General features: G+C 35.0%; 3 protein-coding genes across 4 annotated transcripts; 2 read left to right on the top strand and 1 right to left on the bottom strand.

The window, feature by feature from the left end:
• Positions 1 to 3954: 3954 nt before the first annotated feature.
• On the top strand, positions 3955 to 8664 carry LOC135684970 (mannose-P-dolichol utilization defect 1 protein). The gene is made up of 5 exons (XM_065200697.2): positions 3955 to 4112; positions 6264 to 6329; positions 6854 to 6986; positions 7229 to 7433; positions 8127 to 8664. Exons 1-5 carry the CDS (start codon positions 4013 to 4015, stop codon positions 8355 to 8357), a joined length of 735 nt encoding a protein of 244 aa, XP_065056769.2. The 5' UTR covers positions 3955 to 4012; the 3' UTR covers positions 8358 to 8664.
• Positions 8665 to 12557: 3893 nt separating this feature from the next.
• On the bottom strand, positions 12558 to 14411 carry LOC135684966 (serine/threonine-protein kinase OSR1-like). Its single transcript, XM_065200688.2, has one exon. The coding sequence runs from the start codon at positions 14317 to 14319 to the stop codon at positions 12793 to 12795; it is 1527 nt and encodes a 508-aa protein (XP_065056760.2). The 5' UTR covers positions 14320 to 14411; the 3' UTR covers positions 12558 to 12792.
• A 4-nt stretch (positions 14412 to 14415) lies between these two features.
• LOC135684969 (E3 ubiquitin-protein ligase rnf168) lies at positions 14416 to 19974 on the top strand. Of its 2 annotated transcripts, none has more exons than XM_065200696.2 (5): positions 14416 to 14858; positions 17031 to 17101; positions 17341 to 17481; positions 18362 to 18521; positions 19185 to 19974. In XM_065200696.2, exons 1-5 carry the CDS (start codon positions 14462 to 14464, stop codon positions 19424 to 19426), a joined length of 1011 nt encoding a protein of 336 aa, XP_065056768.2. In that variant the 5' UTR covers positions 14416 to 14461; the 3' UTR covers positions 19427 to 19974. The 2 variants fall into 2 exon arrangements, with proteins under 2 accessions (XP_065056768.2, XP_088971305.1); XM_089115179.1 differs by having other exon boundaries at positions 14462 to 14858; positions 19123 to 19261.
• The last annotated feature ends 1198 nt before the right edge of the window (positions 19975 to 21172 follow it).

The following is a 21172-nucleotide window of genomic DNA, read 5'->3' as shown; positions in this document are numbered from 1 at the left end:
TTCATAGAATTCCAGGTTCCGGCAAGTAGAGTATGCTTTTTGTCCAGCCTTTTCATAGGTTTTCTGCATTTCATTCATGCCTATCAGAGCTTTAGATAACTTACATTGTACTTTCATTAATACTTGACGATAATTCTCTCTCACAGTAAGGCTCAACCCTCAAATAGAACATGGCCTATTTAAAGGTGGTAGCAGCATTTAAGGTCAAATCTTCACCCTTGGCGCATAAAACAAGATTCGCAAATAGCAAAAATTTACTCTGGAGAATAAACAATATTCTCCTCCCTTCGCCTTTTTTACTTCGAAGATTTGTCTCTAGATGAATGAATACTTGAAAAAATTCTACATGAACATTCTACATGAAAAAATACTTTCAAAAGAAAATAGAGTTGAAGCAACAATTGATTGCAACAAAATATCATTTGATGTTGCTTTTAGCCACCAAACTGTAAGGGTGTGGTAACAAAAAGTTTCCGGAGAAGTACCCCCGGACCATTTTTACTCGGCTAACTTACCTCACCTACATCTTCATTTTCTTGGTAAATGTCTGCCCCCCCTTTCCCCGTCATACTTCCGGCATCCCTGCAAAACACTATATGGAACTGTATGAAATACTGCATGAAATGATGCGGATTAGATACTGTATCTTAAAGATGTCAAGAAATATGAAACTCAATTCCCACAGAAATCACCTCAAGCACAAATATCATTATTTTCAAAGCAAGCATTAAAAAGCTTGTTAGTGTTTCTTGCCCGTGCCCAATGAGGTGCCGCATTTGTGAACAATAAATAAGGCATGTGGGCTACCTATATGAAATGACATGAAACCTATTATGCAATGCAATTATGTACACTTACGTTCAAATAGTATTGGGACACACTTCGAAACTTCGAAGACATTTTGTGCAACAAATTTGGAAAGACTTTTTTAAAACCTTTCTCATTATAAAAGTGCGGCAGCTATTTCCATGAAATTTTCACACGACGTTGTTGATATTTTGAAGCCTTTTATGTATGGCAAAAAATTAAAAAAACGTCGACCATAAAATTTCTATAGGTCTCGAGACGAAAACATGGAAGCTCTGAAAATTCAAGAACTGAGTTAAGAGAAGCGCTTACAAATTGCTTTCTACTAAAATAAAGCAAACGGATTTCGTGAAATTGCATCAATTGTCGGCTGCTCAATGAGTGCAGCTTTTCTGGTGTGTAAAAAGTTTTTCCGTACAAGATCAGAAAAAAATTTACCAAGGGATGGCAAACCAAAGAAGTTTACGACGCCGTGGGACGAAAGGTCTTTACTGAGGGAACTGCGAAGTGATAGTTTTGAACAGTGGTTGACTGGCAATCATTTGACCCTCCGGGAAAAGCAGCCAAAAGGGCGCCAATAGGTCCTAAAGTCACCTAACTTTGGGGTTGTAAAACGGGCTCAAAAAATTTTGCTTTGGCTGAGAATCAGTTTGTTGCAAACATTGTCATAGGAAACGAAACGGGGAAAATTTTTTTGAAATCACCCTATTTAGAATGTCGGAACATGCCCCATGTTGGAAATCAAACTTTTTTATTCATAATTGGCATTGGCATGAAGAAGATTCTCAGTCAAATTGACTGTATTTGAAACGTCTACACGGCTGACAAAATTTGTAGGTACCAATTGATGTATTACCCTCAATTTTAGGTATCAAATGATGATTTTCCAGCTAGCGAGACACTATCTTCCAAGATTTTACAAAGAAAGCAACTTCTCTGGCCTAGGAGACCAGATTATTTTCGATTAAACTCAATCTCGAAATCTTTAGAAATTTCACGAAATACATGACTTCATTCTCATAAATTTTGAAAGTTTTGCAGCATATCTTTGAAAAAATGTAAAGGGGGCGCCTGTTCAGACCTGCTAGTCTAATGACTGTGTTTCTCCTGCCTCTACGCTAGAGTTACAAATCATTTACAAAAGATATAATGCCAGTACACCAGCGTGTGGAATTATGATCAGGTATTGAATATGTGCCTAAAACTTTAGACTTGTCCGAAAGATATCTGATAACATATCTTGGACAAATGAATTCTAAGAGACCCTGCTGCCGTTTTGCGAAAAATGATGACTTTACAGATTGAAGGCTCTTTCTATATGAGAAACTGTGCGAAGACATGGTAAAAAGGGCAACAAATTTCTCAAGAAAAGCACAGTCTCTATTCCGGAACAAAAGTTTGAAGGAAGATTCGAATACTTTAAAAGATAGCTGTAAATTTGAAACCACTTCTTTTTCAAAACAGACGGTTTAACTTTCCATTAAGTTTTACAAAAGGTTCGTTATGATGGCATCAATTCTCAACAAGTTCCGTATAACGTTTTTTAAAAAGTGGTCAAGATTTTTGGCTCCAATAAGTCATAATTCCTTTTGAGTACAAAATTTCTGGTTGTAACGTACAAAAAGCATGATGCTTATGAGTTTTTAGTTGAATTGCAAAATAAACTGGCATGCCACCAACAGGACGTTCAGAAATTATAAAGTTAATCATATAGTTAATCTAATATGGTTAATCATAAGTCATGGGCTTCACAAAATTATTAGTCACCTCAACAGAAATAAAATTACTTCAAGTATTGCGCACTTACTTGAAAAAATTAAAAAACTAACGAGGGTTGGAAGTGAGAGCAGGCCTTCTGGCTGCTACCACAGCTACTGCTGTCAGTAAAACAAAATATGGATAATTTTTTGGCGCTACTAAATTTGAAAATGGATTTGAAAAAAGCAAACATTTTTAACATACTAAAAGCCTTTTCGCCTGAACCTCTTCAGAGTATAAAACGTCAGAATAAGGATCAGAAAGAACAAGATGGAGGAGAATAAATGCCAATTCCTCGATCGAATTTTCCATCTTGTTCTTTTGGACCTTTATTCTGACGTTATATGCTCTCAGAAGTTTCTATTTAAAAGTTTTGCTTTTTCAAAAGTTTTCAAAATTTTCAAAACAAAATATGTTCTTTTCAAGGTTTTCAAAAAATCTTGCAGAGTTTGCTGATCAAAATTTCGTCTTCAATGAATTTTACAATAACAAAGATCTGGTAACTTAACAATCAAACTTAACAATTAAACTTAACAATTAAACTTAACAATTAATCTTAATATTGCTAAACTTAAAGGTGAAGCTAAGCTTTTTATGGAAACGTACTTAAGACAGGAGGTCAATTGATGGTTGTAATCAATTTTAGTTTTGTTCGAAGATTAGTTGCCTTTTGGAAGTTTTCAAGTTTTTGAAAAAAATAATTTGGGGCAAAGGGCGCACCGGGAAATTTCCCGGTGTCCCGGTGGGCCAGTCCGCTTCTGGTTTTGAATCCTTACTAGAAATTATGTTGTCATGTAAAAAGAAGCTAAATACTGGAACATAAGCAAAAATATGGCTATAAAAATCATGAAAAAATACAAATTTTCCAGCTTTATAGGAAGAAAATGCTCTCTCATAACAAAAATTAAACATCGCCGACGAATACAATGGCTTTTCCTTGAATGTTGCGCAATTTTTAAAGTAGCTTGAATAAATGCAATAATTTAATAAAATTGTAGCATTTTCGTCGATGAAGTAAACCTTTTTGGAAGCTTAAAAGTTTGATTTTACAATTTCTTTTATGAGTTTTTTTTGTTATGCAAACGTGAAATTAGAAAGTTGTATTTGTTTGCAAGTCGCAAGAATCCTGTGTTTTCGTGGTTATGCTTCAAAAGTTGAAGCATTTTCTTAACTTTTTATTCCATTTTGGGGAAACGTAGGCCTAGATTATTTGTAGAAAGACTGCCCAAATCTGAAAAAGTTTCCGTTGCAAAACCGAATCCAACGCAATGATATAGAAGCGCCGAAGGCGCATCGCGCCATAATATAGAAGCGCCCAAGGCGCCTTCGGCGCTTCTTTATCATTGTCGTCATCGTTGCTGTTGCTGCTCAGAGTGTCATGTTGCTGTTGCACAGTATCGAACTTTGTATTTCAGATTACACGTTTGCAAACACGAATCAGGCAACGATGGCGAACGAAGCAGAGTATTTCTTCACTCCTTATGCGTTAATGTTGATACCAAGAAGATGTCATGACGAATTCTTCGTGAAGTTCAACTTCTTAGACGGTATGTGATGCAATGTTTTCTTCTTTAATAAAAGTTTTATATCTTTAAATACACTCAAATCAAATTCTGTTCATTCAACAACAAATTTTAATTGCAGTTTTTAAAAGTATACGAAAATAACTAACAATTTTAAAGTCTATTGTAGGGATACAATTTCCATTAAATGTTGCCAAGGACATTGAGACCAACCCAGAGGTTTTCTGGACTGGCCCAGTGTCCTCTTTTCTGGCCTATAAGAACATATACATATTATAATATATTAAAACTTTGGCAAATGAAGGTGTCTCACTCACTTTGTTGGCAAATGAGGCCTGAACAACCCCCTTAAACGAGAATGCAACAGTCGCACTTCCTACACTCTATCAATTTAAGAACAAATTAAGGGGTCACCCAAAATAACAGAGGAGAGGAAAGCAAAAAAACATTTTTTTCTTTATCACAAAAAGTTGTGGGAATTTAATGCTGTAAAATTTGTTTCTTTGAAAAGTTGCGAATATCATATGTTGTGATAAATGACAATTTTTGAAACAAATTTGAGCATTTGTAGTTTGCTCGACAAAATTTCCCGAAACAACTGGACTTTCTTTCAAAAAACTCAAAATGTAAAAATTATTGACACACCAGTTTCACTAAATATCTACTCTATTTTCCATAAAAGGTCTACATATCAAAGTCTTCATCTTTTTCTTCTTCATCTAAATTTTCATCTAAATAGATATGTTGTGTGTGGACCATGGTAAACAGGTGAAAACAAAAATGAAATTCTGCCAAAAATCATAAAAGTTGTGGGAGAAAGTAGCGCGAATATAAAAAAATTTATATAAAAGTTGCAGGAGAAAAGTTGCGGATTCTGAGAAAAGTTGCAAAAGTTGCGAGTTTTCCTTGCAACTTTTTCTCCCCCCCCCCCAACTTTTTCTTTCCACAACATTTTCTTTGTTACGTTTTCACAATTTATCAAAACATCTTCTTGTACAATTTCCACAAGATTAAAAACTGGGGAAAAATTTCAAAGCATAGGATAACAATGAAAGCTAATGCCAATTTTCTGCCATTTGTATCAGACTGTTGAACACCGAATTTTCATTTTCTCTGACAAACAGGGGCCTCACGAATGGTTATGAACAATAACTCGATCCTTATATTCTTGTACATATATTTTTAAACTTTCCCCATTTTCTAATCTGTTGAATTTTCCAGAAAAGGACGAAATGGAAATCAAATCACACATTCTCAACACAGAATGCAAATTAGGTTTTAGTTTAATGCTTAGTTTAATTTAAGTTTAATGCTTAGTTCAGTTAATTTCAAACTGTATTAAGTTTTGCTTTTTTCATAGATAAAAATGTTTACATGAAAACATAAAATGTATGGACAATGAAAAGTTATGATAGGACCATGGGGGTAGCTTTCATGAGGTACCATAAAGCAGTTCTGATGAAGATTTTTTCTGCACCTTCATATTCTGCTGAAGATAGGCCTGTTGCTATGTACTAACCCTTCCTTTATGTAAATAGCAACTCGAGTCTGAGTCTCTATAGATATAGCTCACTGCAATTTTCCTTAGAAAAGATGATCCCACTTTCACCAAGGTGACATCACAAAAGCTGGAAACCCCGTCCCCTTCCTCTCTCAAAGTGTCACCTTCCATCACCAAAACTGTAAACACCCCTCCCCCCTCTGCAAGGGCATCATTTACGTATGACTCTAAGAACAATCTAGCCTCTAATTTGAAAAGATTAAGAACAGTCGGCCTCAACTTAAATTTACTGGTTCTTAAAAAATTGTGAGAGAAATCCTGTTTCCATGTTACTAAGTAATTATTGTTAGATGTTTGATATCAGCTTATTTTGATCCAATGGACCAAAAAAATATAATTAAATAACTGATTTCCTATTTTTGATGCCTTGCATGGAGTATTTTCTTTTTAAATATTGGTTTTGATAAAGTGCCTGGTCATAGTAATGTTGTTACTGAAACAAGAAAAATCTTTGAATTACAAAGTATTTGAATTGCAAACAAAACAACTCTCATCTTGAAGCCCTTGGTGTGCGAATCATGTGTACATGTAAGCTGCAAAAATTTTTTGGTGAAAGCCGTTTTCAAATTTCTTTATTCCTTTTAAATATATGTTTGTCTTCTTTTTTCATTCAGTTCCATGTTTGAAAATTGCTTTGGCAAAGGCTCTTGGTTATGGAATTGTTATTGGATCTGCCATGGGTAAGGTTTAGAAATGTTCAAATGATATTCTACTAACGTCTCCATGTTTTATAATTATTTATTAGCTCTTCGCTGGAAGTTGTTTAGACTTATTTGATAAGATCTTTGTAGAACTGCACTCTTTATGATCTGGCTTACGTTTTAAAAATGTTTGAAATTCAGTAAAGGACTTGAAAGACTGAGGGTGACAAACATAAGTTGGAATTATTGCTGTATAACATGTCTGCATTACTGCTTGAGTACAAGCAACTTGGAAAATTGTGTATAGACTATAAAGTGCTGTTCTATTTGTGCTTTAGAACATTTTTACAATTTAGTTTGAATAATTCTTTAATGCCGGCCAGTCCATTAGAAACCAAAACAATATACTGCATGTCTCTTTCCCATAACGTGTTCAAAATTTGCAAAAATATTGATACCTTCTTAAAGAAAAGAGTGGCAGAAAAAATTAAATGTTTGCTACTCATGTTTTAGTTTTCTTGTCACTCCATTCTGTTATATGATTGATCAATTCAATTTTACAGTAAAAATACCACAAATTGTAAAAGTCCTCCAAGCAAAAAGTGTTGTTGGCCTTAGCTTGCTGTCAATCCTCATGGAGATAATCTCGCTTCTGTTCTCGGCAGCTTATAGCATTGACAAAGGGTTTCCATTCAGGTATGTACTTGGACAATACAATCATCCTTATTTTGAATATAGAACTGGATGAAAGGGCAGGTAATGTCCCCAAGTTAAAGGTTCCAATCTTTTACACTCTGGTGCAATTTAAGTAAACAGTGTTAATTTGTCTTATCTTAGAATGGTTATCTTAGAATTTCTCAGCTTGGACATATTAGCCATTTCAATTTCTTCTACTTCATTTTATGAAACTTATGGCTTTAACTTTCCTTTCATTATAGTGCCTGGGGAGAATCTTTCTTGATGGGCCTGCAAGATGTGCTGCTTGTTGTCCTGTACTTTTATTACAGTGGCCAGTTTCGTTTCACTTTCTTGTTTGTGCCAGCATATGCTGCTTCCTTTTATGTCTTAGGATCAGGCATGACTCCACTTTCAGTTCTTGAGAAATTGCAAGCATGTTGTATTGTCATGCTGACAGGTAGCAAGGTAGGGAGATTCTTTAAAAAACTTGAGCTTATTTGTTTTCCTAGTAGGCTCAACCTGTTTGGAAATAAGGGTAACACCTTTAATATGTTGATTATTGTTTTTAATGAGTTCCAAATACACAAGAAGCAAACAAGAGTTAGATATATGCCATCAACATCTTTTTTAAGTTTATTCGTGATATAAGATTAAAATGTTTACATTTTGTAAGCCCCATTGATTCTTTCCTTTGGCTAGCTTTCGCTGTGTGTACAGGGCTTGATGGCCCATGCACTGTAACCATCAAACGACAAAAAAAAATTCTCAGAAAATTGAAAAAATTTTGGAAAAGGGTTTTTTCAATGCCAAGCATGTTGTCATTTTATTGCGCAATGTTGAAAGTATTGGGTTTGTATGAAATTTAATCAATGACATTTTAACAGATTTATTTAAATATGACAATAATAAATAAAGATTGAAAGATTACATTTATGTGGTGGAACACCAAGATTATCATTACAGGGCTTGTATTATAGGGCAAGAAAAGAAACACATTTTCAGCCATTTATTATGACTTCACATGAACTATTATAGTGTTCCTGAAGTAACAATTGCATTTGTAAAATACATATTTCTTGCCTATTTCCTTTTTGCCCTTCCTTGCCAAAAATAATGGATTGGATTGCGTATTTTGAATGTCTTTGTCTCTGTTTGTAGCTGACACAAATTGTTGCAAACTTCAAGAATGGACACACTGGGCAACTGTCTGCAATCACTGTGTTTCTTCTCCTGGCTGGCAGCTTAGCGCGGATCTTCACAACAATTCAGGAAACAAATGATATCGCATTTTTAAGACAGTTTATTGTTGCTTGTGCTCTTAACTGCATCCTTTGGGCACAAATTCTATACTACTGGAATGTAAAAGTGGACAAGCCAAAAAAAGCTTAGAAACTGAGAATACTTTCTATTGTTTAAGAGATTAGTATGTTTTCATCATATCATAGTTGTTGATCATTGAACCGTTGTTTCTTTTTTGTTATAGTGTGTTGACAGTTGTATCATAGACTGCATTGCTATTGTTAAAGCTGATGTTATCATGGATTTCACCTTGGAAAATCTTTTATAACTTAGCATTTTATAACTTAGCAGTTAGCATTTGGTAGTTATTTAAATCTCTTCAGTTCATTCTTAGATTATACAAATGAAAGTTTTTGATTTTAAAGTTTTAAATAAAGTGTTGAAAATATGTGTTGAATCATCTTGTGTTTTTAAAGCTGATACTGTAAATTAGATTCCACTGGCTTTTGGCAATACCAGCCTTCTATGGCTTCCTTAAAAGATTTGGTTAAATAGGAAATGCCCTTAATTTTTGCAATTTACTCAGGGACGAAAACAAGTTGCTAATTTTGGGGGGGCGTGGAAGTATGAAAATTCCAACTTTAAGTGATAAATTTTTCATTCGACCAGTAGATCTGTTGTACCTACCAAATTGATATTTGTAAATAGCCCGAACACCATAGTTCTATTTTCTTTATAATTACCAAATCTTTACTCAATAATTAGCCTAAAGCATAAAAGCCTAAATCTCTAAATTTTTATTAACATGAAACAAACATTAAACATACTGTAAGAAGTAAAGCAACATTTAAGCAAAACCAGTATTAGATATACTTAATGATTAGTAGTATTCTTTCAGATCAATTGATCAATTTTATCTAAAATACATTTTTTCACGATATAGAAGCACCAAGAATTTGGGCCTTTTATTTTCGTTCTTGATCGAAGAAAACTACCTTTGAACTTTTCAGAGGGCCAAATGCCTTTTCATTCCTTACAATTGAAATGATGATTTGAGAACAAACTTGTGCATATGCCTGATTCGAAAGATGAAATACTCTTCTTTGATCAAATACTTCTACTGCAGTTTTTGCAATGTGTTCTTGCTCCACAGCAGTTTTGTCATAGGAATTTATGATAAGGACTCAAGGACATTAACAAATAACAGGGGGAGTTTAGCATAAACTCGTTTTTTATAAGAAGCGTTGAGAATTTTTAGTACTGAAAGATTCTTAATCTTTTATTGAATTAACTACTCGTAGTTTCTAAAAAAATTCCCACTCTAATATTTTCTGATCAATGCGGGTATTATTATTCCAAACTGTAAGTTTCAAGTTTCTTATCCGTAAGTTCACCTTGCCTGTTCGTAATTTGATTCAACTCCCGTCAGAAAGAAAGAAAAAGAAAACGGGGCAAGTGTGCAATTTGGATCCAGTGGAGACTAGATTCACAATAGAAAACGATTGGATGGGTCAGCTTCAGCCTGTGAATTTTAATGTTTAGAATTTTTATATTTAAAATAAAAAAACTTCTTAAAATATAAAATTCACAAGTTTGGTCTTAAGAAAAAAATTCCAAGTCAACCGTTACGTTTTCCAACTGTAACTGGATTTTCCAAACTTTGGGGGGGCGTTACGCCCCCCACGCCCCCCTATTATTTACGTGCCTGAATTTACTAATTATACAAGTTGAAGAAAGGATGCTCTTTTATCCATAGACGCAGATGCTATCCAATATAACTTTTGTCTGATTAGGTAAGATAACTTTTAAAAAATGTTTGAGCAATATATTTAGAGCCTATCACAAAGTCGGACTTTTTTCTTTTCATAAAGAATAGAAATGATACCCAATCTACATAAAAATGCATTCATTTTCAGAAAAAAAAACAAATTTTGCTCACTTTTGTCAAGGAATATTTTACCTGTCAGGTCTTTCTCAGTGGCCAATGCATAAGGCTTCTCTATCTAGCTGCAGTTTTTCAAGGAGGATACCTTTAAAGGACTTCACATCATCTTCAAAATATTCTGATAAATAGGAGCAAGGATTCTGACAGCTGGTTAACTAATTTTTAAGATTACTTTCTAAAGCAACTTTAAAGTTAGACATCAAACATAAAGAACTTTCCAAAATTTTTTCATAATGCGCAATCCAATTCAGGCGTACTGCCACTTCACAATGCTTAACAAGCTTTTTTGTGAAATATGGCTAGCAACTGAATTAATATGTAATGTTCCCAGTTATTTCTCAGTTATCACTGCTACTTTGTATACATTGCAATGTGGCCATTGTTGACTTTGATGCTTCCAGGTTGGGGGTGTCGTCATAAAATGTTATAAAAGGGGCTGTGCTCTAGAAGGCACACCCATGACCACACCCTCTATACTTGCATTTGAGTTCAAGGGTTAATTCACATTTCAAATAAGGAATTTGCCCAATCACACATAAGCTTGTTTAGTAAGAGGGACTGAGCCCCTAAAATCTATTTTTACCAAGGGGGGCCACATTTCCTGTACTTGGGTTTTGTTGTTATGGTCAGCTGACCTAATCGTTTTGGCTTGTCCAAACCCGTCTTGTCATGGCTAACCTATCAAACACTTTCACTGGTTTCAATGCAGCTCAAACAATTGATAGCTGACTCTAATAAGGTGTTTATAGAGTTGTTTGCCCTGACATAGCAGAGAAACAAATTACATTTTTAATCATATTTTAATCCTTTTCATTATACCATTGCTATACAGTTTGATAAACTGATTGTGAGACTACCAGTTGGGGTATGTTGTACGATGAGAATTTTATGGGGATTACCAAATCATCTACCATAATAGAGAAATATGCTACATTTTATGTGATCCTTTTCATAATACCTTTGCTTGACAACTTAACCTTTTGATATACATATTCCTGATTATATTTAAAAAAAATTCACAAAGACATTTATTGAAAAGCTTGCTTTCACTCTGATAACCTACAATGACTTCCTTTAGTTAAGATGGTCTTAATTTCTAACCATGGACATATAATGTTTTACAGGCCCCCATATTTCCAACTAAAAATTAGATTGATTCTAAAAAAAAGAATAAACCAAGGTTGTCAAGTCTCACGGTTTGGCCGTGAGACTCACTGATATTCACCCTTCTCAGTCTCATGATGCGAGTTACTCTTCTCACGGATTTCTTCCTGGGCCTCATTCTTCTTTCAATTCAGATCATACGCCTCAGTGATTGCTGAACACATTCCATTCCACTACATTGTTTATGACAATCACTTGCCCAGACATGTTGCGCGAGTGATTGTCAAACACGTTAATGTATAAGTATTATACACTATTATTGTTCAATACTTCGGTTGTTTATTCTTACGTTTAAAAGCCTGTTCTCTGTGCTTTTCTGGAATGTTTTCAATGTGAAATAAACACCTATATTTAGGCACTCTGAATGGTTTAGTTTTAAGCCATTTGAGCACCCCAGATCTACTAAAATTCAGAATTCTTCTGCCCCCAACTCTGGACCCCAGTTCCATTTTTCACTAGCTGCGCTCATTAAATCTCACAGATATTATTTTCCAAAACTTGGCAACCTTGTAAACGGTTCCCCAAATCTGAATTGAAACATAAAGTTCAAAGTTAAATTCACATAATATACATTTTGTATATTGTGTATACACCACATAAACATTTTGCATGCACTCATTTTGCATCATGAATTTGTATTCAGCACCAGGATTTCAACTGTAAGGATTCAGGGTATTTAGTTTCAATAAGTTCCATTTCTCAAATTTTCAATGTGTCAAATAATTTCTTCTTCTGCAACAAGCTTTCAGATTCTCAATAACAAGTATTTGTTACTCTCAAAAAGTTTTAGCATATCTATTACATATCTTTTACATTCAACATGTCTGCTAAATAGCTTTTACATTTAGCACAATTTATTACTCACAAAACGCTGTTACATATCTTTTCATTGCAATGCCTTTCATAACAAGATCTAAGATTTATTCAAAGTGTTCAAGCATTGATCTTAAAGCCCAAATTCTTGTAAGCCCAAATTCTTGCAATCAGACACTGCAACAGTCATTGTGATAAGGTTTAATGTAGTAAAACATCTGCTTGAAACATCATTTATTTACACTGCCATCAGATATTGTGCCAAATAGCTGCTTGGAATGAATTTTATCTAGACATGTTTTAAGTAGGCTTTAGATAGAAACAAATTTCCGAAATTTTTACTATTCTTTGTCCTAAAGTGATTATATACTTGCTATGCAAACAAATTCTTCATAAATTGCACAAACCAGGTCAAAAAAATTAATATGTGATTCATGATAGCACATTTTTTATGGCTTTTTAGGACAAACATACAGATCACTTAAAATTTTTCAACTGGAAAACTACAGCTGTTGCCTATGATGCGAATACAAAAGTTATGCATTAACTAAAACAGTGTTACTTTCAGGCAAAAATTTACTGAAAATTAACAAAGTGCAGTTCTATATATGAGATTCTGAAGCATCTTTTTGATAAGCTATGTTGAAATTCAATTTTTGCTTGTTAGTCATTTAAAGTGAACTGTGCAAAGCCACGTAGTGCTTTATCATCTGGTTGTTCATTCAAATCAGCATGCGAGTGCAACGGAAAAATAATTTGCTGCTCATTAGAAGAGACAACCTTATTGAGGTTTGCAGCTATAACAATCAAGTCAACACCGTCAATCAGACCAGCAGACAAAAGTTCTTGTGCAACACCATCAACTGTATCTTGTCCAGTTGAAAAGTCAAATCTAATATCATTTAGTTCTCCTTCATTGTTTCTTAACCTTAAAGTGATGTCAAATACTTTTGGCTCATTTGCTTGAGTTTTTTCTTCTTGTTGTTTTGTGTCTTCCTTTCCTGCTGACTCAGTCACATCAGCATCAAGGTTGTTTGTTATTTTTGACTCTTTCTCAATAGCAGCAGCACCTTCTTGCACAGAATCTTTTCTGACAGACTTTGAATCATCCTTTTTAGCATCACTTCCCTTTTTGTCAGATTTCCCTTCATCATCATCATCATCTGACCATTCCCAACCTCCATCTGGGTTACGATGAAGTCTCCCACTTGATCCTGGTATTCTTTTCACCTTCTGAGCTCTCTCTCCAAGACCTGGTGCTAGAGTTAACAGATTTTGTTGAAGAAACTCTTTTCCCTTAGCTTTTTTAAAGAAACTAAGCTTTAAAAGTTCATTTGCACTTGGTCGATGGACAGGATCTTTTTGTAGACACATTGAAATCAACTTTCTAAAGGGTTTTGAATACTTTTTATATGCATCTTTGTTTCCATCAGCACAAGTATCAAGGGTAGGTGGATCGTTTTGCAGTGTCAGCATTAATACCTTCATTGCTGGGAACTTTGCATATGGAGCAGTTCCTGTTGCCAGCTCCAAGGCAGTGATACCAAAGCTCCAAATATCAGATTTCTGGTCATAACCATGCAACTGCTCCATAACTTCAGGTGCCATCCAGCATGGAGTACCAACAAAGGTCTTTCTCAGCTTTGGCTTTGTCCTGTCACCATAATCAGTGACCACAGCACTGACACCAAAATCTGCCAACTGTACTGCACCATCAGACCCCAAGAGGATATTGCCTGCCTTAACATCCCTATGAATTTGACCATTCTTGTGGAAGTAATCCAACCCTTTCAAAACTTCTCTTAGGACTGTCGCAATCACGACTTCATCAAGAACACCCTGACATTTCTCCTCGGGTGTCATGTTCTTTGACAAATGCTTGATGATGTCAAGCATTGAGCCCCCATCAAGGAGCTTCATGATTATCCACAGTTCAGACTTAACAACAAATGAAGTGAAATAGTTGACAACGTTTTCATGATTACATTGACTCATAGTATGAATTTCCTTCTGCATTTCATCGATACTTGCACCACATTTCTCCAAGTCAATACGCTTTATTGCCACCTTCTCGTTTTTTGGTATGTAAATGGCTGACTGTACTACAGCTGTCGCTCCATATCCAATGACTTCAAGTAACTTAAAATCTTCTTTACTATTTGACCAGACCGATCTATGTGGGCTTGTCATTTTGAATTGACTTCCCAATTCCCCAACAAATGGACGGCCTGTGTAATTCGTCTTAACTTTCCTTCTTTGGGCAGCGCCGGAAGAGTCTCGTTACCATATAACCTCGTGATGAAAGAGCGCCATTTCAACTTTTTTATTGTGAATGCCGCGCAAAATGGCCGAGGAAAAGGCAGCCCCAGGAAGGAAAAAAAGAAAACAATGTCAACAAAGATTAACTCCATCAAAAAAGTTTGAAACATCGAATGAGTCATATACAGATTTTATGTGCCCAATATGCCTGCAGCTGTTGATCCAGCCTGTTGTATTGCCATGTAAACATGAACTTTGTATGCCCTGTTTTCAAGCTCACGTCGAAGCAACAAGTTTATGTTGCCCTATGTGTAGGGTTCGTATATCGAACTGGGCGAGAAAAAAGGGTCGTGAAGGTACGCTTATTGATCAAGAAAGGTGGAACGTCATTCAAAAATTGTTTCCTGAAAGATGCAAACGAAGGTTAAAAGGCGAGGATGAAGAAGACGACGACGATGTACCAATGAACTGTGAGTATTATGTCCCGCACATACCTAGACTGGATAGGAAGAATAAAGGTTGTGACTAATCACGTTGCAGGCCTCTGATGTTTATCTGCAGGATCCTATACCCGTTCTTGAATTAAACTCAAAATCGAAAAACGTTCTGAACGGATGACAGGAAATATCTGACTATGGACCGAGTTTACTTCCTTATCCTGGTAGATTACCGTATTATAGAACTTCTAGTAACAAACCATCTAATAGATCATTCTTCGTTCTATGTAATTCCCAGGGTACCAGAGGGACCCAATTCTTTCATTGTCTATTTGATTTCAATTTTTGATTCTTGTCTGTGTCCAGTTGACTGATATTCATACAACTGAGGTGTTAATTTCTGCAGCCAAATTAAGGACCTAGAACATTAAGCCAGACATATGACCTCCTAGATTAGTAATTTGTTGAAGGTATTATTAATAGAATAAGACTTAGCATATTTTAATGAAATTTTTTGAAAAGTGACCAAACGCTCAAATTGTTTATCAGGAATGTGTAGAATAGATTTTGGAATATCTATACAAGATTTCCACTCTATAGTCAAGCTTTTTGTTTCATCATTATGGCTCCCACTCTATTTGTGTGTTAAAACTGATTTTTGGCATGAATGCCTTTGTATTATTATAAAACCTAAGGTTAAGAAAATCAAAGGAAAAAATGTATTTTTGTCTAACCACGTTTGTTGTTAGTGAGAATGCTCACACAACAAAAAGAATGCCATGCCCAACAGATTGTAGCATTTAGATGAGCAACTTAAGAAAGTGATTGAGTTTATATTATCAAAACAGCGTTCAGCAAGTGAAAATTGCACTATCCATATTTGCAAAACCAGCCCTGGTAATATTCAGCCAGCGATCGCACGCGCACGCCTCCACACACACCTAAAACTCCAGAGGTGTGCTTTCTATTGCACGCCCAGTTCCATGTTTTGAATTACTTTTCCTTTTTCTCATTTGTTTCTTTTAGTTTCTTTAAAGTGATATTTAATTTATTTTGTGTGGGCTATATTGATGACATTTTTGGGGGCGTTTTAACTCTTTACCACCTGGTTTCCATGACTCCTTTTTTGTATGTATCTGTCCTCTCTCTCCATTCTTTTCGTATTTTCTTGAACACACTACCCCGGGCCACTCTGTTTTTGTCAAAATGATAACGTGAGTGTTTCTATCACTTCATATTTATCAGTTCTAATATCATTTGCAGGGCCCGTGGCACAAATTTGAAAGTTGGGGGGGGGGGCAAGGGTAGAAAAAGGAGGGGGCCAAGGTTTCTTACCTCTTTTACTGCAGCTTTAAAACTACTTGTTTTGCAAAGAGTTGGGAGGCCATGGCCACCCCCCCCCCCCCACTCATGGCCTGCTTTGTTTGAGATCTATTTGAAACTGAGATTGAATGACTTCGTTTTCAAATGCCTCTGTCTTCGCTGTTCTCAATAAAACAACATGTATTCACATGATTCCGTTTTTGGATGACGCCACTTTGAACAGTAATTTTGAATAACTTCAGTTGACTCTGTTTTTGAGCATGGTACTCAAAATCTAAAACAGATTCACTCAAATTCTCATACGGAAACAGAGTAATGGCACACCATCGCATGCCTAAATTTTTCAAGGCATACAAATACCAAACGCCAACAAATTTCATATTATCAGGACTTCAAAACCCTTAAAAAAATTAAAATTTTGCTTTATACTGCAAAATATTATGATTTATATTTATCTGTTTCCTTATTCTAACCATACATACACTGTTATACTGGATTAGTCAAGGAAAATGACAAGAAATCTTCCATTAATATTGCATGGATTGGAAAGTGTTCACCTCTTCAACATCTTCTGCCATTCCCACCCTCTAACTGTACCTCTTAAAAAAGTTTCAGGCACATTTTATGTGTGAATGGAGACCCTTTTAGACTAATCTTTATAGTCTATACCAGAAAGAGTGAAATTACCATATAAGGAAAACGGGCAGCTATACACTTTGAAGATTTGAATTCTTGTATATCTATTTAGTCTAAAATTCTTGCTTATGTCACAATAGGTGTGATTTTTTCATATGATAAATTTTGTATTGCACAAAGATAATGAAAGTAAGTTATAAGCATTTTTATGCTAGTTTTTTGACCAAATAAAAAAATATATTTCAGGTGAAACCTTTCGACCTGTTGTTGCAGAGCAGGGTGAGCTGAGAAAGGAATATGAAAAGGAGCTTTTAAAGGTACATGTTTAAAAAACTTTGAATTGAATTTACTCTAAGTCTACATACCCTAAAATGTATTTATTAAAATGCCTTCACAATTTCATCTTATTCATCGGTCAAATCTAAATAATCCATTCTAAAAAGCAACCAATAGGGAAAATTTGTGACGTGGAAGGATTCAGTCTTTTTAGGGCTTTGAAAGTTTTGCTCGCACCATTTGCTTGAAATTTCAGTTTAAGTGTTTGTTAAATTTTTAGGTTGAATTAGAGAAACAAGAAGAGATGAAGGCAAGTGAAGAAGTTATCAAGAAAATGGTAGAGGAAGAGAAACAAAAACAGGAAATATTAAAAGAGGATGAAATGATTGCAAAAAAAATGCAAGATGAAGAGCTAGATAATGTATGCATCACATTTCAGTATGTTTCCCAGCAGCTATTTCTGTTTTTTGTGACCTCAGGAATAATTTCTGTTGTTGCAGTATGTTCCTCAGCTGTGATTTTGTTGTTGTAAGGATTTGTTAAAAGTTTAGATTTTAAATAAAGCCTTCAACTCCAATAAAATCCATGGTTTTAGCATCTAAAGAATGCAGTATGAGAAAGTCATCAGCTTAAATTTATCCACCTTTTTGTGCAGTCATGTGAGTCAAGTATACTTATAGTGTCTTGCATATTAGATGTCTACTATATGCCTCAAAAGGAAATTTATTGCTTTGTAATCGCTTTTTTGCATCTTTTTGTGAAATACTCTAAGGCCCTTAATAGAAGGGGGGGATGCTTATTAATTTTTTGATTTTTTTCTGACCCCACCGGAGCTTATTTGGACCCCCCGCTTATTAATTTTAATATGCAATCATTCATATCCCTAATTTCATTTTTTCCTTTGTTCTTTCAGATGTAAAATATCTGTAAAGTTTCTCTTAATAGAAGAGGTTGCATTGTACAAAAGTTTTAACATTGAAAAGTAGTATAACATCCGAAAAAATTACATAGGCCTGGCTGATGTACACAATGATAATTAGCTTGCTCATTTTAGTAATATAACAATGCATTATTACATGGTGATGATTGTAATTTTGCTATCGATTGTATTCAGAAGAAAATCTCATTTGACCCTAAAAAAGAATCATCACATGATTTTTCAGATTTTTTACGTTTCCAACCCCCCCCCCCCCCCCCCACTTACCAAGACCCCCCCCCGCTTATTTATTTTTTGAAAAATTTCTGACCCCCCTTCTATTAAGGACCTTAGAGTATTGATTGTTGTGCTACATGTTTTTCAGGCTGGAGACAGACTCACATCACCAAACTCAAAATTGAATCATTTCCTTGAGGCCTGCAAAATGCCACAAGAGATGGTACTAAGAAGCAGTAACACAAATTTTCCTTCACAAAGCAAAAGTAATAGCTGTCTTACAAACTGGCTGGCAAAATCTTGTCCAGGTATGAAAATGTCTTTTAAAGGGTTATGAAAATTAAGTTCTTTAATTAAGTTTTCATCATGTATTATTTTTTGGCTATACAATCATTTTGTGAAAATTTAAAAGTTATTTATTTTAGCCCAACAGAATTTCCATCAATTTCTTATTGAAAAATACATGTTCAGTTCGGAAGCCATGTGAACTTTCTCTGGTGCACGAATTCATTCAAATGCTTCCGTATCAATATGATCAATGTGATCATCAGTGTTGACCACAAAATCAGTACATTTGTTCTCTATTTGCACACATTTTACATTCAACAAATTCCATTCAAAATTTATTCCTCTTCAATAATTACAAATTGCAATTTCAGCTGTTGTCACACTGCTAAAATGTTGATTTTTTAAAACTTATATAGCGTTCTAAACCCAAACCGGCAAAATGAATAGTAAATTTTTACTATATACTATAACAGCCTCACAATTGTAACTAATCCTTCAGCAATTAAGGTGTACAATAAAATGTAATATTAGGGAACTGGTTTTTGTATACAGTATTGAAGTATTATTTTAGCTGACAAGCTGGCACAGCCAAATGGTCTTGTTATACTTTTCCCTCTTTAGATGTATGATAAGAAACTCATGGTATGCTATAACTACATACTATATCACAAATTATAATCAAGGTTCCCCAAGTGAGTCTGCAGAGGAATTTGTATCCCCTCATCATCTGAAGAGGACTCCAATCAGGACACGACAAGAGCAGGAAGACTATGAATTAGCATTTCGACTCCAAAGGGAACTTGATTACGAGAGCAAAGGCAGTACTCCAAAAAGGCATACACTAACAAAGCATTTCTACCCTTTGCGTCAAAGAACTTCAAGCAGCACTGAAAGCCAACCAGCAAAGAAACTGGAAACAAGCTGACACAAGTTGTTCAATCAATTAATGCAACAAGATTTCAGTTGGCTATGTGGTTCTTTGGTAAATTTCTTTACTCAAGTTTAAGCAATTCTGGAACAGCATGCAATTCCCTTCCTCTCCCTGTCTCAAACTGCCCTCTCACCCCATTATTGGAGATATGAAGATTACATTGCAATAAATTGTAGAGGCGGTGTGAGTTGTCACCACTGACTTATATCTCAAGGCCTATCATTTATGTCACAAAGCCTAACATAACATGTCAGAAATTTTGTTACTTCTTATGCGTGGAACCTTTGTTTTGCTTTAGATAAATGATTATGATTGTCGAAGAACCTAGCAGCGAAACAAACCAATAGAGTGTAACCGTATTTTTGAATTAGGGCCACAAGTTCGGTTTGAACCTTGCAGTTGCGCAAATGAATTCACCAAGATTTGCAGTATGATTGTAGTTTTTATTATTGAAATAGTTAACTAAGTTTTTGCTTCTAAAATAACTTTTTATCTACGTGAATATTGCGATTTTAGTCATTTTCATCACTAACGAACGTTTACATATAGATTTTGATTCAATCTTTTTCTCAACCCTATATGTTCTAGATATACCTTCACGCCATACAACAAAGTCGAATTTCTTATTAAATTTCTTTTTATTCGGGGTAAAAGCTTTGATCTGGGACGTTGATGCTAAGGTGTTCTTTGTAAAGATGAATAAAAAGCCAGGTGTTTATTTTCGATATATGGATGACACATATACTTTTTTTCCAAAACGAGGCTATTGAGATATTTTCTCAAATGCTTTAATAGCCTTCACCCAGCCCTGAAGTTTTCTTCCGTTTACTCAAGTTTCTAAATGTTTTGGTTGACTAAATGCTTCAGTTTACACTCGATGGAGTTTGTTTTGCCAGAAACAAAGGAACATCAACCTTATCAAAACGTTAACTCACAGGGCACTGGTGATTTGTTTCAAGTCTAAACTCGACTCGGAACTTGACCAACTGAAAATAATCTTTCTGGAGAACGGCCATCTAGAGGATGTTGTTGTTTCGTACATCAGGGTACAGCCAAAAATCGCAAGCTTTTCGGCTGAAGGAACATTTGGTTCTCAAAAGTGCCCGTGGACCGGTAGCAGTTCCTTGCATTTTGAAAGCAAGATAAAACAGTCCATTACAAAATGTTTCTTTGCTGTTAATCCGCGTATTGTTTACTGTAAAAAAGGCCCTTCATCCATTCAAAAGGATTGCGTTCCTACCACCCAAAAGAGTTCCGTTATCTTTGAGTTTAGGTGCCAGTGTGATTCTGACTACGGAGGACGCACATCCGAAAGATTGGGGGATAAAAGAAAACAGCGTGACCTAGCATTAGAAACAAAACTCTCCCCCAAAGAGAACAGCCACTTTGGTCTTGCAGATCTAAAACTAAAACATGCAATTCTGCTATGGCAAACCCAGATTGTGCAAAAAATCTATAATGCTGTTAGTTGTGTTATATGTATGTTTCGAGTTTGTTTAGCTGTCCCAAAGTACAAGTTTAGCAAAACAAAAGTAAACATTTTATCTGGTGCTTTAGATAAATGAACACAAAATTTACATAGAGAATGAAACATTTTTACCACATCGTACGGTCTCTTGGAATTTCCCTAACGTATTCTTTACACATTTTTATTTAGTTTATCTGCTTGGATTGGCTTCAAAGAGTCAGTCCATCTTGTACGCGAGGCTGTCCAACTTGTCTTGACACCAGTATTAGACT

This window comes from Rhopilema esculentum, chromosome 21 (assembly GCF_057945365.1).
Source record: "Rhopilema esculentum isolate cy_ngs chromosome 21, ASM5794536v1, whole genome shotgun sequence".
NCBI classification, from domain to species: domain Eukaryota; kingdom Metazoa; phylum Cnidaria; class Scyphozoa; order Rhizostomeae; family Rhizostomatidae; genus Rhopilema; species Rhopilema esculentum.
The sequence above is the reverse complement of the archived record's forward strand: the minus strand, read 5'-3'. Positions and strand labels throughout refer to the sequence as shown.